Source organism: Heptranchias perlo, chromosome 41 (genome assembly GCF_035084215.1).
Source record: "Heptranchias perlo isolate sHepPer1 chromosome 41, sHepPer1.hap1, whole genome shotgun sequence".
NCBI lineage: Eukaryota > Metazoa > Chordata > Chondrichthyes > Hexanchiformes > Hexanchidae > Heptranchias > Heptranchias perlo.
In genome coordinates, this window is record NC_090365.1 from 5,844,702 (window position 1) to 5,857,616 (window position 12,915).

At 54.0% G+C, this 12,915-nt stretch overlaps 1 protein-coding gene across 1 annotated transcript; it reads left to right on the plus strand.

Annotated features, from left to right (window-relative positions):
- The first annotated feature begins 3,849 nt into the window (after positions 1-3,849).
- LOC137305865 (amino acid transporter heavy chain SLC3A2-like) lies at positions 3,850-12,373 on the plus strand. Its single transcript, XM_067974800.1, has 9 exons — positions 3,850-3,938; positions 4,811-5,189; positions 6,022-6,192; positions 7,334-7,527; positions 7,889-7,966; positions 8,940-8,998; positions 10,670-10,853; positions 11,853-11,984; positions 12,194-12,373. Exons 2-9 carry the CDS (start codon positions 4,829-4,831, stop codon positions 12,371-12,373), a joined length of 1,359 nt encoding a protein of 452 aa, XP_067830901.1. The 5' UTR covers positions 3,850-3,938; positions 4,811-4,828.
- Positions 12,374-12,915: the final 542 nt, after the last annotated feature.

The following is a 12,915-nucleotide window of genomic DNA, read 5'->3' on the forward strand; positions in this document are numbered from 1 at the left end:
AAATTTCCATAGCTATGGGAGTGCTGTGTGCTTTCAGTATCTACACACAAAGGGAACCTGACAGCTGTCACTGTCACCCTCCCTCGTCTCAGGGCACAGGACAGGAGAGTATTGGTGTAAATTCGTGATCTGCTCCTTCCTCTCTCATACCTTTTCAAATGGCACTACGAGACTTGGGCTCCTCAATTTAAAAAAACTCTCAGCTCAGCAACCGACAGTGGAATAAAACAAGGGCACCTCAAAACCGAGACTTAAAAAATACTTCACAGCTTCTCTTTTTGACTTTGAAAGCAACTCTCTCACATCTCCTGGTGGCTGCATCAGGAACAGCACCAGTAGAAACCTGAAAGAAAACATAGGATGAGGAGCAGGCCATTCAGCCCCTCGAGCCTGTTCCACAAAGAAAGGTGAGACTTGCATTCATGTAGTGCCTGTTGTAATTTAGGAAACGCGGCAGCCAATTTGCACACAAGGTCCCACAAACAACGACGTGATAATGACCAGATAATCTGTTTTAGTGCTGTTTGGTTGAGGGATAAATATTGGCCCAGGACACCGGGGAGAACTCCCCTGCTCTGCTTCGAAATAATGCCATGTGATCTTTTACATCCACCTGAGAGGGCAGATGGAGTTCAGGGGGATAGTGGGGTTCAGGGAGGTGAAGGGGCTCAGGGAGGTAGTGGGGTTCAGCGAGGTGAAGGGGTTCAGAGAGGTAGAGGGGTTCAGGGAGGTGGAGGGGTTCAGGGAGATAGTGGGGTTCAGGGAGATAGTGGGGTTCAGGGAGATAGTGGGGTTCAGGGAGGTGAAGGGGCTCAGGGAGGTAGTGGGGTTCAGCGAGGTGAAGGGGTTCAGAGAGGTAGAGGGGTTCAGGGAGGTGGAGGGGTTCAGGGAGATAGTGGGGTTCAGGGAGATAGTGGGGTTCAGGGAGATAGTGGGGTTCAGGGGGATAGTGGGGTTCAGGGAGGTGAAGGGGCTCAGGGAGGTAGTGGGGTTCAGCGAGGTGAAGGGGTTCAGAGAGGTAGAGGGGTTCAGGGAGATAGTGGGGTTCAGGGAGATAGTGGGGTTCAGGGAGGTGGAGGGGTTCAGGGAGGTGGAGGGGTTCAGGGAGATAGTGGGGTTCAGGGAGGTGAAGGGGTTCAGGGAGGTAGAGGGGTTCAGAGAGATAGTGGGGTTCAGGGAGGTGAAGGGGTTCAGAGAGGTAGAGGGGTTCAGGGAGATAGTGGGGTTCAGGGAGGTAGAGGGGTTCAGGGAGATAGTGGGGTTCAGGGAGGTGGACGGGTTCAGGGAGATAGTGGGGTTCAGAGAGATAGTGGGGTTCAGGGAGGTGAAGGGGTTCAGGGAGGTAGAGGGGTTCAGAGAGATAGTGGGGTTCAGAGAGATAGTGGGGTTCAGGGAGGTGGAGGGGTTCAGGGAGATAGTGGGGTTCAGAGAGGTGAAGGGGTTCAGGGAGATAGTGGGGTTCAGGGAGGTGAAGGGGTTCAGGGAGATAGTGGGGTTCAGGGAGGTGAAGGGGTTCAGGGAGGTAGAGGGGTTCAGAGAGATAGTGGGGTTCAGGGAGGTAGAGGGGTTCAGGGAGATAGTGGGGTTCAGGGAGATAGTGGGGTTCAGAGAGGTAGTGGGGTTCAGGGAGATAGTGGGGTTCAGGGAGGTGAAGGGGTTCAGGGAGGTAGAGGGGTTCAGAGAGATAGTGGGGTTCAGGGAGATAGTGGGGTTCAGGGAGGTGAAGGGGTTCAGGGAGGTAGAGGGGTTCAGGGAGGTAGAGGGGTTCAGGGAGATAGTGGGGTTCAGGGAGGTAGTGGGGTTCAGGGAGGTAGTGGGGTTCAGGGAGATAGTGGGGTTCAGGGAGGTAGTGGGGTTCAGGGAGATAGTGGGGTTCAGGGAGGTGAAGGGGCTCAGGGAGGTAGTGGGGTTCAGCGAGGTGAAGGGGTTCAGAGAGGTAGAGGGGTTCAGGGAGATAGTGGGGTTCAGGGAGGTGGAGGGGTTCAGGGAGATAGTGGGGTTCAGGGAGATAGTGGGGTTCAGAGAGGTGAAGGGGTTCAGGGAGATAGTGGGGTTCAGGGAGGTGAAGGGGTTCAGAGAGGTAGAGGGGTTCAGGGAGATAGTGGGGTTCAGGGAGGTGGAGGGGTTCAGGGAGATAGTGGGGTTCAGGGAGATAGTGGGGTTCAGGGAGATAGTGGGGTTCAGGGAGGTGGAGGGGTTCAGGGAGATAGTGGGGTTCAGAGAGGTGAAGGGGTTCAGGGAGATAGTGGGGTTCAGGGAGGTGAAGGGGTTCAGGGAGGTAGAGGGGTTCAGGGAGATAGTGGGGTTCAGGGAGGTGGAGGGGTTCAGGGAGATAGTGGGGTTCAGGGAGATAGTGGGGTTCAGGGAGGTGGAGGGGTTCTGGGAGGTAGTGGGGTTCAGGGAGATAGTGGGGTTCAGGGAGGTAGAGGGGTTCAGAGAGATAGTGGGGTTCAGGGAGGTGGAGGGGTTCAGGGAGATAGTGGGGTTCAGAGAGGTGAAGGGGTTCAGGGAGGTAGAGGGGTTCAGAGAGATAGTGGGGTTCAGGGAGATAGTGGGGTTCAGGGAGATAGTGGGGTTCAGGGAGGTAGTGGGGTTCAGGGAGATAGTGGGGTTCAGGGAGGTAGTGGGGTTCAGGGAGGTGAAGGGGTTCAGGGAGGTAGAGGGGTTCAGAGAGATAGTGGGGTTCAGGGAGATAGTGGGGTTCAGGGAGATAGTGGGGTTCAGGGAGGTAGTGGGGTTCAGGGAGATAGTGGGGTTCAGGGAGGTAGTGGGGTTCAGGGAGGTGAAGGGGTTCAGGGAGGTAGAGGGGTTCAGAGAGATAGTGGGGTTCAGGGAGGTGAAGGGGTTCAGAGAGGTAGAGGGGTTCAGGGAGATAGTGGGGTTCAGGGAGGTGGAGGGGTTCAGGGAGATAGTGGGGTTCAGGGAGATAGTGGGGTTCAGGGAGGTGGAGGGGTTCAGGGAGGTAGTGGGGTTCAGGGAGATAGTGGGGTTCAGGGAGGTAGAGGGGTTCAGAGAGATAGTGGGGTTCAGGGAGGTGGAGGGGTTCAGGGAGATAGTGGGGTTCAGAGAGGTGAAGGGGTTCAGGGAGATAGTGGGGTTCAGGGAGGTGAAGGGGTTCAGGGAGGTAGAGGGGTTCAGAGAGATAGTGGGGTTCAGGGAGATAGTGGGGTTCAGGGAGATAGTGGGGTTCAGGGAGGTAGTGGGGTTCAGGGAGATAGTGGGGTTCAGGGAGGTAGTGGGGTTCAGGGAGGTGAAGGGGTTCAGGGAGGTGAAGGGGTTCAGGGAGGTAGAGGGGTTCAGGGAGGTGGAGGGGTTCAGGGAGATAGTGGGGTTCAGGGAGGCTATTGCAGATTGTGGGGCATGGCCGCTGATGACAGATGAGCGGCTCACACCGGGAGAACAAATTAATAAGCAATTATTGATCTGACTCCACGTGAGCTAATCCCTTCATTATGTTTCTAGTTAATCATTAGTTATTAATTAACTTGCTAAACAAACTGCTGACCCTAGCTCCCTTTTTCTTACAATAAGTGCTGCTGTTTTCAATGTGGACTTTTTGAGAAAGGAGCAGAGTTTTCAACCACAGATGTTCCTTATCCACAGATGTTGCAGGACCTCCAGAGAGTTTCCAACTTCCTCTGTTTTCACTGTCATCACCTGCTGCACTGATTCACTGAAGTAAAGTTGCAATCTGGATAATTTAAGGTTGTTTCAGAAAGTGTGAATATTGGTGACAAGGTAAATAAACCAATAGTGTGTAACCGGGACAATAAACTATAAACCAATAGTGTGTAACCGGGACAATAAACTATAAACCAATAGTGTGTAACCAGGTGTATTTGCAGATACTCTGAGGTTCAGTCTGGGACACTTTGTCCGGAGTTGTTTTATTCTCCAGTCGGAGCTCTGAGTTTTAATTGGATTCTCGACACCGAGCGGTGAGTCTCTGCTCCCGACCCCTTTAAAGTTTTTGTGATGGTAACATTGGGGGAGCTGAATGTTTGAACACCCCACCCCTCCAGTGTAAACACCGGCTGCTGCTGCGAATCATTGTGAACCTGGAGAGAGGGATAGGAGGAAGAGTGGGGAGTGGGCTGGGCTGGGCAGGGCAGTGGGGAAGATAGGAAAAAGGAGAGGGGATAGGAGGGAATGGGTGAGAGGGGGAGAGGAAAAAGGAGAGGGGATAGGAGGGAATGGGTGAGAGGGGGAGAGGAAAAAGGAGAGGGGATAGGAAAAAGGAGAGGGGATAGGAGGGAATGGGTGAGAGGGGGAGAGGAAAAAGGAGAGGGGATAGGAGGGAATGGGTGAGAGGGAGAGAGGAAAAAGGCGAGGGGATAGGAGGGAATGGGTGAGAGGGAGAGAGGAAAAAGGCGCGGTTTGCTGCTGATGGGATAGAATTGGAGATTCCGATACCTGGAACCTCACGACCAGGACAATGTGGTTGGGTCCAGTTTGGGGGGGTGGTGGATTGGGTCTGGTTCAGGGGACAGGTGGGTCGGGTTATGGTTTGAACATTGGGCTGGGTCCAGTCTAGATTCAGGGGGAGAGTGAACTGGGGCCAGGTCTGGGGAGGGGCAGTAGGCCCAACTTGGTTCTTATTTAGAGGACGCTGGGGCTGGGTTCAGTTCTGGGCCTGGTCCCTGTTAGGGCGATGGTGGATTGGTTGCAAGATGGGTCCAGTCCTGAATAGTGGGGGGGGGTGGGTGCTGATCCTGGTTCGGGTTGAAGGGGGGGTCTGGTCACAGTTCAGAGAGGGGCAGTGGGACTAGTCCCATTCATGGATAAATTCCAGAAACCTGTTTCCTGATAGGTTGGTTGGGTCTCCGCCATGTTTCAGAAGAATGGACACCAGCAGGTGGGTCAGTCGGAGGAGAAGCCCATCCACCCCCCAAGGCAGAGCACCGACGATTTGGGACCCTTCCCCTCGGACCCCCGGCCCTCCTGGGCACCACTGAGTAAAGAGGAGATCATGATGATGCAAGATGTTCTGTTCTGGGTCTGGCTTCGAGTCTCGCTGTTACTTTTCCTTGTCCTCGTGTGGCTGGGGCTACTGGCCGGGGCCGTGCTCGTCACTGTCCAGTCTCTAGAACCTTCTCCCATTCTGCGTTGGTGGCAACGGTCCGTCTTCTATCAGGTTGAAGTGGATGTGTTCCAGGACTCGAATGGAGATGGAATCGGAGGCCTGAACGGTAAATATCTCAGTGAAGGTGCTTGATGAGAAAGTGGAGTGAGTATTTATATAGAGCCTTTCACCACCTCAGGAAGTCCCAACGCGCTTTACAGCCAATGAAGTACTTTTGAAGTGTAGTCACTGTTGTAATGTAGGAAACGTGGCAGCCAATTTGCGCACAGCAAGATCCCACAAACAGCAGAGAGATAAATGACCAGATAATCTGTTTTAGGTGTTGTTTGAGGGCTAAATATTGGCCCAGGACATCGGGGAGAACACCCCTGCTCTTCTTCGAAATAGTACCCATGGGATATTTTTACGTCCCCCTGAGGGCAGAGGGGGCCTCGGTTTAACGTCTCGCCCAGTAGTTAATGGTGGGAGTATCAGCTGCTCGTTACTTCCTGGTTACGGCTGAGCCCTGGCGCCGCTGGCTGGGTTCGGGGTTTGTGAATATTTTGAGATGTATTTTTGCCCCTTTGGGCTACAATTGGCCTCAGTGCCCCAGGCTAAAGTTTGGGGTGGGGGTTGGTGGGAAAGAGTCTCAGCCAGGGGTCCTGGTCATTATCCAGTGACAGCTGTTGAAAAATGCATGTGGATGTCTGAGAGGATAGGATCAGTTGATGGGGTGACCTCCCTGGCCGAATGGCCTGGCAGCACTCACTGCCTGGGCTTGGACGTGAGGAATGGCCACTTGGGTGAGGAGCTGGCATCTGGCACAGATCGGTACTTTCTGAAAGCTAACGCGAACCAGGGGGAGGGGAAGAGATGGAGAAGATCAGTGGATGCTGGGCTGGGAGATTTGGGGATTTGACTGGGAGCTCTATCTCGAGGTTTTCCCGTGTTGTTTCCAGGTGTTGTGGAGGGGTTGAGTTACCTTCAGGCACTGAGCGTGAATGCACTGATCCTGTGTCCAGTTTACAAGCGTGATCCCAACGTCCCCCGACCTAACCTGACCGCCATCGCTGACCTCTACAGCTCTCCGGACCATTTCACCAACTTGGTTTCAGAAGCGGGCAAGCACGGTGAGTATCTCACCCCTCCGTAATGGGGCAATTGCCAGAAATATCAGTGGAATAAAACTGCTGGGAGGGGCAGTGAGTTAGACATTGGACTTTTACTGGATAGATTGGATGGAAGTCTCCTCCTTTTGACAGTAAGGCTCCTGTGTGAACTAAATCGGGGCAGTTTCAGACTAGCTGGTGGGGATGGGTCTATAAGAGTAAAAGAGAGAGTCTGAGAGCACAGGATGATTGAAGTGAGGAACGGAAATATCACAATGGGGCAATGCTGAGGTTAGAGCAGTGTAGAGGGAGCTTTACTCTGTATCTAACCCGGGCTGTACCTGCCCTGGGAGTGTTTGATGGGGCAGTGTAGAGGGAGCTTTACTCTGTATCTAACCCGGGCTGTACCTGCCCTGGGAGTGTTTGATGGGACAGTGTAGAGGGAGCTTTACTCTGTATCTAACCTGCACTGTACCTGCCCTGGGAGTGTTTGATGCCGACATTTGGTTCTCTAATGGAAAGTGTCCCATTTGACATTTAACGCTCTCTCGAGACAAACTTTTTTATAAATTGGACGTTCCTCAGTGAGATGACTGGTTGGGAGCAGCTGCTTTCTCTTTCTCAACTGTTACTACCCCGTTTGAGCTTTTGCCTGGGACCTTATCAATAACGCAGCAGAGGGTGGGGTCACGACTGGGGTAACGCAGCAGAGGGCGGGGTCACGACTGGGGTAACGCAGCAGAGGGCGGGGTCACGACTGGGGTAACGCAGCAGAGGGCGGGGTCACGACTGGGGTAACGCAGCAGAGGGCGGGGTCACGACTGGGGTAACGCAGCAGAGGGCGGGGTCACGACTGGGGTAACGCAGCAGAGGGCGGGGTCACGACTGGGGTAACGCAGCAGAGGGCGGGGTCACGACTGGGGTAACGCAGCAGAGGGCGGGGTCACGACTGGGGTAACGCAGCAGAGGGCGGGGTCACGACTGGGGTAACGCAGCAGAGGGCGGGGTCACGACTGGGGTAACGCAGCAGAGGGCGGGGTCACGACTGGGGTAACGCAGCAGAGGGCGGGGTCACGACTGGGGTAACGCAGCAGAGGGCGGGGTCACGACTGGGGTAACGCAGCAGAGGGCGGGGTCACGACCTGCTTCTCTTTCTGCACAGGAATAAAAATTCTGTTGGACATTGCGGGTGCGGAAGGATTGGACCTGAACTGCACATCTCCCCCACCCTCTCAATACGCGAACAATATCTCCTCAACCGTCCGAAGCACTGAACAAGAGCGCTGGAGTCTGAACACAACAGGCTGTGAGGACGTTGGGGTGCGCAGGATGTGCTGTGCCAGAGATGACCAGGCTGTGAGTGGCTGATTTTCACGTGTTTCTGGATCACTGGAGCTCAGTGCAGTGCCTTGGTTGTGCATTGGTGGCCGAGTTTCTCAGTTTCCCATCTCCACAGAGAAATTGGGAAGAGGTCGTAACAATGGGGAATTGTACATGGGCGGTGAGTCTCTGTGTTGGTCGGGCCCTGCGGTGAGTGCCGTTGAGTCCCAGTGTTCGTGGTGAGTCCCGATGTGGGCTGGGTGTTCGTGGTGAGTCCCGATGTGGGCTGGGTGTTTGTGGTGAGTCCTTGTGTGGGCTGGGAGCTGGTTTGGTCTGACCTGAATATGTATACGGTGATGGTTGAACATCATTAAAATCATTGAGCCGTCTCTTGCAGGAAACTCTTGAGTTCTGGTTAAAGCAGGGAGTCTCTGGATTCCAAATCCATACCAGCGGAGAGCTGCAGGCAAAAGAGGTGAGGGCGGGGGTTGGCACTATGGCGGAGGTGAGGGCGGGGGTTGGCACTATGGCGGAGGTGAGGGCGGGGGTTGGCACTATGGCGGAGGTGAGGGCGGGGGTTGGCACTATGGCGGAGGTGAGGGCGGGGGTTGGCACTATGGCGGGGGTTGGCACTATGGCGGGGGTTGGCACTATGGCGGGGGTTGGCACTATGGCGGGGGTTGGCACTATGGCGGGGGTTGGCACTATGGCGGAGGGGAGGGCGGGGGTTGGCACTATGGCGGAGGGGAGGGCGGGGGTTGGCACTATGGCGGAGGGGAGGGCGGGGGTTGGCACTATGGCGGAGGGGAGGGCGGGGGTTGGCACTATGGCGGAGGGGAGGGCGGGGGTTGGCACTATGGCGGAGGGGAGGGCGGGGGTTGGCACTATGGCGGAGGGGAGGGCGGGGGTTGGCACTATGCACACCAACAGCTGAAGAGTGTGAGATGAATCTGGTCATAGATCAATGATGCCAACCTTGGGTTTTTGAAACTCCATTGAAGGGGAGTGAGAAATTGCACAGACTAGAGGTTCTGGCAAAGAGTGAGTGAGGGTGTGAGGGGGTTTGATTTCAGTGCAGGGAGGAGGGCCTGGTTCGAGCTTAAGAATAAAGGGAATGTTATAGAGGACTGAGGGAGACGGAAGCAAGAGGTTGTGATGGAGGGGCCTCCCTGCATTGGCTGTCCGTTGAGGAAAGGTTGTGTTGGGAGTGTACACTGAGTGTCACCAGGTGAACAAAAGCATTCTGTGCTTAATGAAGGTAAGTGAACACTCCAGCCAGCAGCACAGTGAATGTGGACCCGGATAAAAGATTCAGGCAGTGAAAGGGGGTGATCTCCAGCTCACAATGAGGGGGTTCGGGCAGTGGGGTCGAACGGGACCTGAGGGCAGAGGGGTTCACCCCTCCTCCCTCTCTGTTCTTAAAGCTTTTCTCCGTCCCCTTGTTTCAGATGATTGATGTTTGGCGACAGCTGATTGAAGAGCGTCTCGGTGAAGAGAGGACGGAGAGGTAATTCTGATCCATCCATCCATCTGGCACAGGGCTCAGTTTAAGGATTGTCTCTGCCTCCCAAATGCATTGTAAGGTGCAGGGGAAGGGGCACTGGCTCGCCCAGCCCAGCCCAGACTGGTGGGATGATGGTCCCTGTTCCCTGGCTGTAAGGGACCGAATGAGATCAGTTTGGAAACTGAGTCCAGTTCTTGCTTGTGGGCCCCACACAAACTGACCTTAATTTGGGTAGAGTATTTTTAGATAGAGGGTCAGCCATATGATCGTATTGAATGGTGGAGCAGGCTCGAGGGGCCAAATGGCCGAATCCTGCTCCTATTTTCCATGTTCGCCTCTACAATGGAATAATGTGGCAGTGTCGCTGTGTGGCCACAAAATAATCCAAGCCCCTCAATCCTGTCCCTGGGGGCATAGAATCCACAGCACAGGAACAGGCCACTCGGCCCTACTGGTCCATGCTGGTGTTTAACTCCACACGAGCCTCCTCCCACCCTGCTCCCAATTCCCTTCTCCCTCATCTGTGCATTAAGCCTCCCCTTAAGTGCATCAGTGCCATCTGCTTCAACCACTCCATGTGACAGCAAGTTCAATGTTCTCAGTCTGTAGAGGGAGCTTTACTCTGTATCTAACCCGTGTTGTACCTGCCCTGGGAGTGTTTGATGGGACAGTGTAGAGGGAGCTTTACTCTGTATCTAACCCGTGTTGTACCTGCCCTGGGAGTGTTTGATGGGACAGTGTAGAGGGAGCTTTACTCTGAATCTAACCCGTGCTGTACCTGCCCTGGGAGTGTTTGATGGGACAGTGTAGAGGGAGCTTTACTCTGTATCTAACCCGTGTTGTACCTGCCCTGGGAGTGTTTGATGGGACAGTGCAGAGGGAGCTTTACTCTGTATCTAACCCGTGTTGTACCTGCCCTGGGAGTGTTTGATGGGACAGTGCAGAGGGAGCTTTACTCTGTATCTAACCCGTGTTGTACCTGCCCTGGGAGTGTTTGATGGGACAGTGTAGAGGGAGCTTTACTCTGTATCTAACCCGTGCTGTACCTGCCCTGGGAGTGTTTGATGGGACAGTGTAGAGGGAGCTTTACTCTGTATCTAACCCGTGTTGTACCTGCCCTGGGAGTGTTTGATGGGACAGTGTAGAGGGAGCTTTACTCTGTATCTAACCCGTGTTGTACCTGCCCTGGGAGTGTTTGATGGGACAGTGTAGAGGGAGCTTTACTCTGTATCTTGCCCATGTTGTACCCGCCCTGGGAGCGTTTGATGGGACAGTGTAGAGGGAGCTTTACTCTGTATCTTGCCCATGTTGTACCCGCCCTGGGAGCGTTTGATGGGACAGTGTAGAGGGAGCTTTACTCTGTATCTTGCCCATGTTGTACCCGCCCTGGGAGCATTTGATGGGACAGTGTGTGAAATACTTTCACTGTATAATTCAGGGGTGTGGGTTATCTACCCCTCCCCCATCCAACTGAGGCAAATGGAGTGGATGTGATGGTTGGGGAGGGATTGATCCTCTCTCTGATTCCGGACTCTCCCTGTTAACAAACAGTAACAGGTGTTGCTGTAGCCTGGTGTAGGATACACTGAGTAAGGTTTATCCTCTGACATGATGTCTCGGTGCTGGTTCTGCTGTGACTCAACCCCCCTCTCCCCCCTCTCCTCTCTCTCCTAGGGTGCTGGTACTGGTTACCGATGCTGTGTATGAGGACTTGGTGTGCCATGGATGGGCGGGGAGCGAGACTGCGTCGGATGTCTTGTTTCGATACGATCCCTTTCCGATAACTGGCAACCTCTCTGCTCGAGACCTGGCAGAAACGGTGCTGAAATATTCAGTCACCACCCAGCGGGACTGGGCCGTGAGTGGACCTGAAGCATGAGATGTGGGGTGGGGGGGGGCGCGATGGAGTCTGCTCTGAGCCCACCCGCCCCATATAAGGGACCAAGGGTGAATGCTGGGTCTCGCTGGCGATGATGATTAGCATCACTGTAGAGGCCTGACATGAGCCGGTGAGATTCCCTTGTTCCTTCTCTCTCTTGCTTTTGCTTTTTAATATAAATATTAAGCAGTGACCCTCCTTCAATTAGAAACCGGATGGAGCCACCCTGGGGGTCAGCAAGTTTGGGAGAACAGATTCACCGAATCAAGCAGGAGTTTGAATCCTTGAATCTAAACCCTAAAGAAAGACAATCTGCATTTATATAGCGCCTTTCGTGGCTTCAGGCCATCCCAAAGCACTTTATAGCCAATGAAGTGCTTTTTTTGAAATCACTATTGTAATGTAGGGAGACGCGGCAGCCAATTTGCACACAGCAAGCGCCCAAAAACAGCTGTGTGATAATGACTGGATAATCTGTCTTTTGGTGAGGTTGGTTGAGGGATAAATATTGGTCAGGGCACCAGGGAGAACTCCCCTGCTCCTCTTCGAAATAGTAGCAGTGGGATCCTTTACATCGACCTGAGAGGGCAGACGGGGCCTCGGTTTAACCTCTCATCTGAAAGACGGCACCTCCGACAGTGCAGCACTCCCTCAGTACTGCACTGGGAGTGTCGGCCTAGATTTTGTGCTCAAGTCTCTGGAGTGGGACTCGAACCCACTACCTTCAGACTCGAAGGCGAGAGTGTTGCCCACTAAGCCATAGCTGGCACTGTTCTCTGGTCTGATGAGCCCTCCCCTTCCCTCCAAACATTGTGATATCCAGGTCCAACAGTGGTCATTCTGGATGGCTGCTGCCTGTGGTAGGACGGAGGTGGGGGTTGGGAAGGGGTGAAGATGGTTGGGGAGTGGTCATGGGCAGAGGGGGACGTTGGGAGAAGAGAGTCCTTCACAAATTACAACTTTTTTTTTAATTCCCAGGTTGGTCCCACTGTTGGTTATCTCACTTCTGTGGCGGGGGATCTACACGGGCTGTTTACTGTCCTGATGCTGTCATTGCCCGGAGTCCCATTCATTAACTGTGGGGATGAGATTGGGCGAGTTGAACTTCAGGTACCAGCTTTCAGCTCGTTCACTTCCTCTCTACCCTGGTGCAGCACGGCCGAGATCAGGAACTCTGCATGCGGAGAGTTCGATGGTGACCGTCCTGGCCTCTCGGACCTGGCCTGAGCCGGTTTAGACCAGTTGAATGTGGAAGTTTTTAACTTGTTGAGTTTGTATGTGTTGAAACGCCACAGACTGACTTCCGGAACTTTCTGCAGAGGCCGCCGGTGATGCAGTGCAGCAACTCGATTCCCAACATGACTGGCCGTCCCTGGTTACCGGATTTTCTGCGTCCAATTCCTGCTGAGGTTCGTTACTTAAAGAGGGCATCAGTTCAGCCCACTCTCACTTTAATTTTCTTCATGTGGATCCCATCTCAATGGTGGAGAAATCACTGAGTGTGAATGAAATGGTGAGGTGGGGGGAGTATCTTTGATTCCCTCCCTCCCTCCCTCTCTCTTTGAGTCCTTCCCTCTCTCCCTCCCACCCTCTCTTTGATTCCTTCCTTCCCTCCCTCCCTCCCTCTCTCTCTTTGATTCCTTCCTTCCTTCCCTCCCTCCCTCTTTGATTCCTTCCTTCCCTCCCTCCCTCTTTGATTCCTTCCTTCCCTCCCTCCCTCTTTGATTCCTTCCTTCCCTCCCTCCCTCTCTTTGATTCCTTCCTTCCCTCCCTCTCTCTTTGCTTCCTTCCTTCCCTCCTTCCGTCCCTCTCCTTCCTTCCTTCCCTCCCTCCCTCTTTGATTCCTTCCTTCCCTCCCTCCCTCTTTGATTCCTTCCTTCCCTCCCTCCCTCTTTGATTCCTTCCTTCCCTCCCTCCCTCTTTGATTCCTTTCTTCCCTCCCTCCCTCTTTGATTCCTTCCTTCCTTCCCTCCCTCTCTCTTTGATTCCTTCCTTCCTTCCCTCCCTCCCTCTTTGATTCCTTCCTTCCCTCCCTCCCTCT

Coding starts and splice junctions, on each gene's coding strand:
- LOC137305865 (XM_067974800.1), top strand. CDS start 4,829: ATGTTTCAGAAGAATGGACACCAGCAGGTGGGTCAGTCGGAGGAGAAG. Junction 7,967..8,939: donor GAGAGCTGCAGGCAAAAGAG/GTGAGGGCGGGG, acceptor CCCTTGTTTCAG/ATGATTGATGTTTGGCGACA. Junction 10,854..11,852: donor CCACCCAGCGGGACTGGGCC/GTGAGTGGACCT, acceptor TTTAATTCCCAG/GTTGGTCCCACTGTTGGTTA.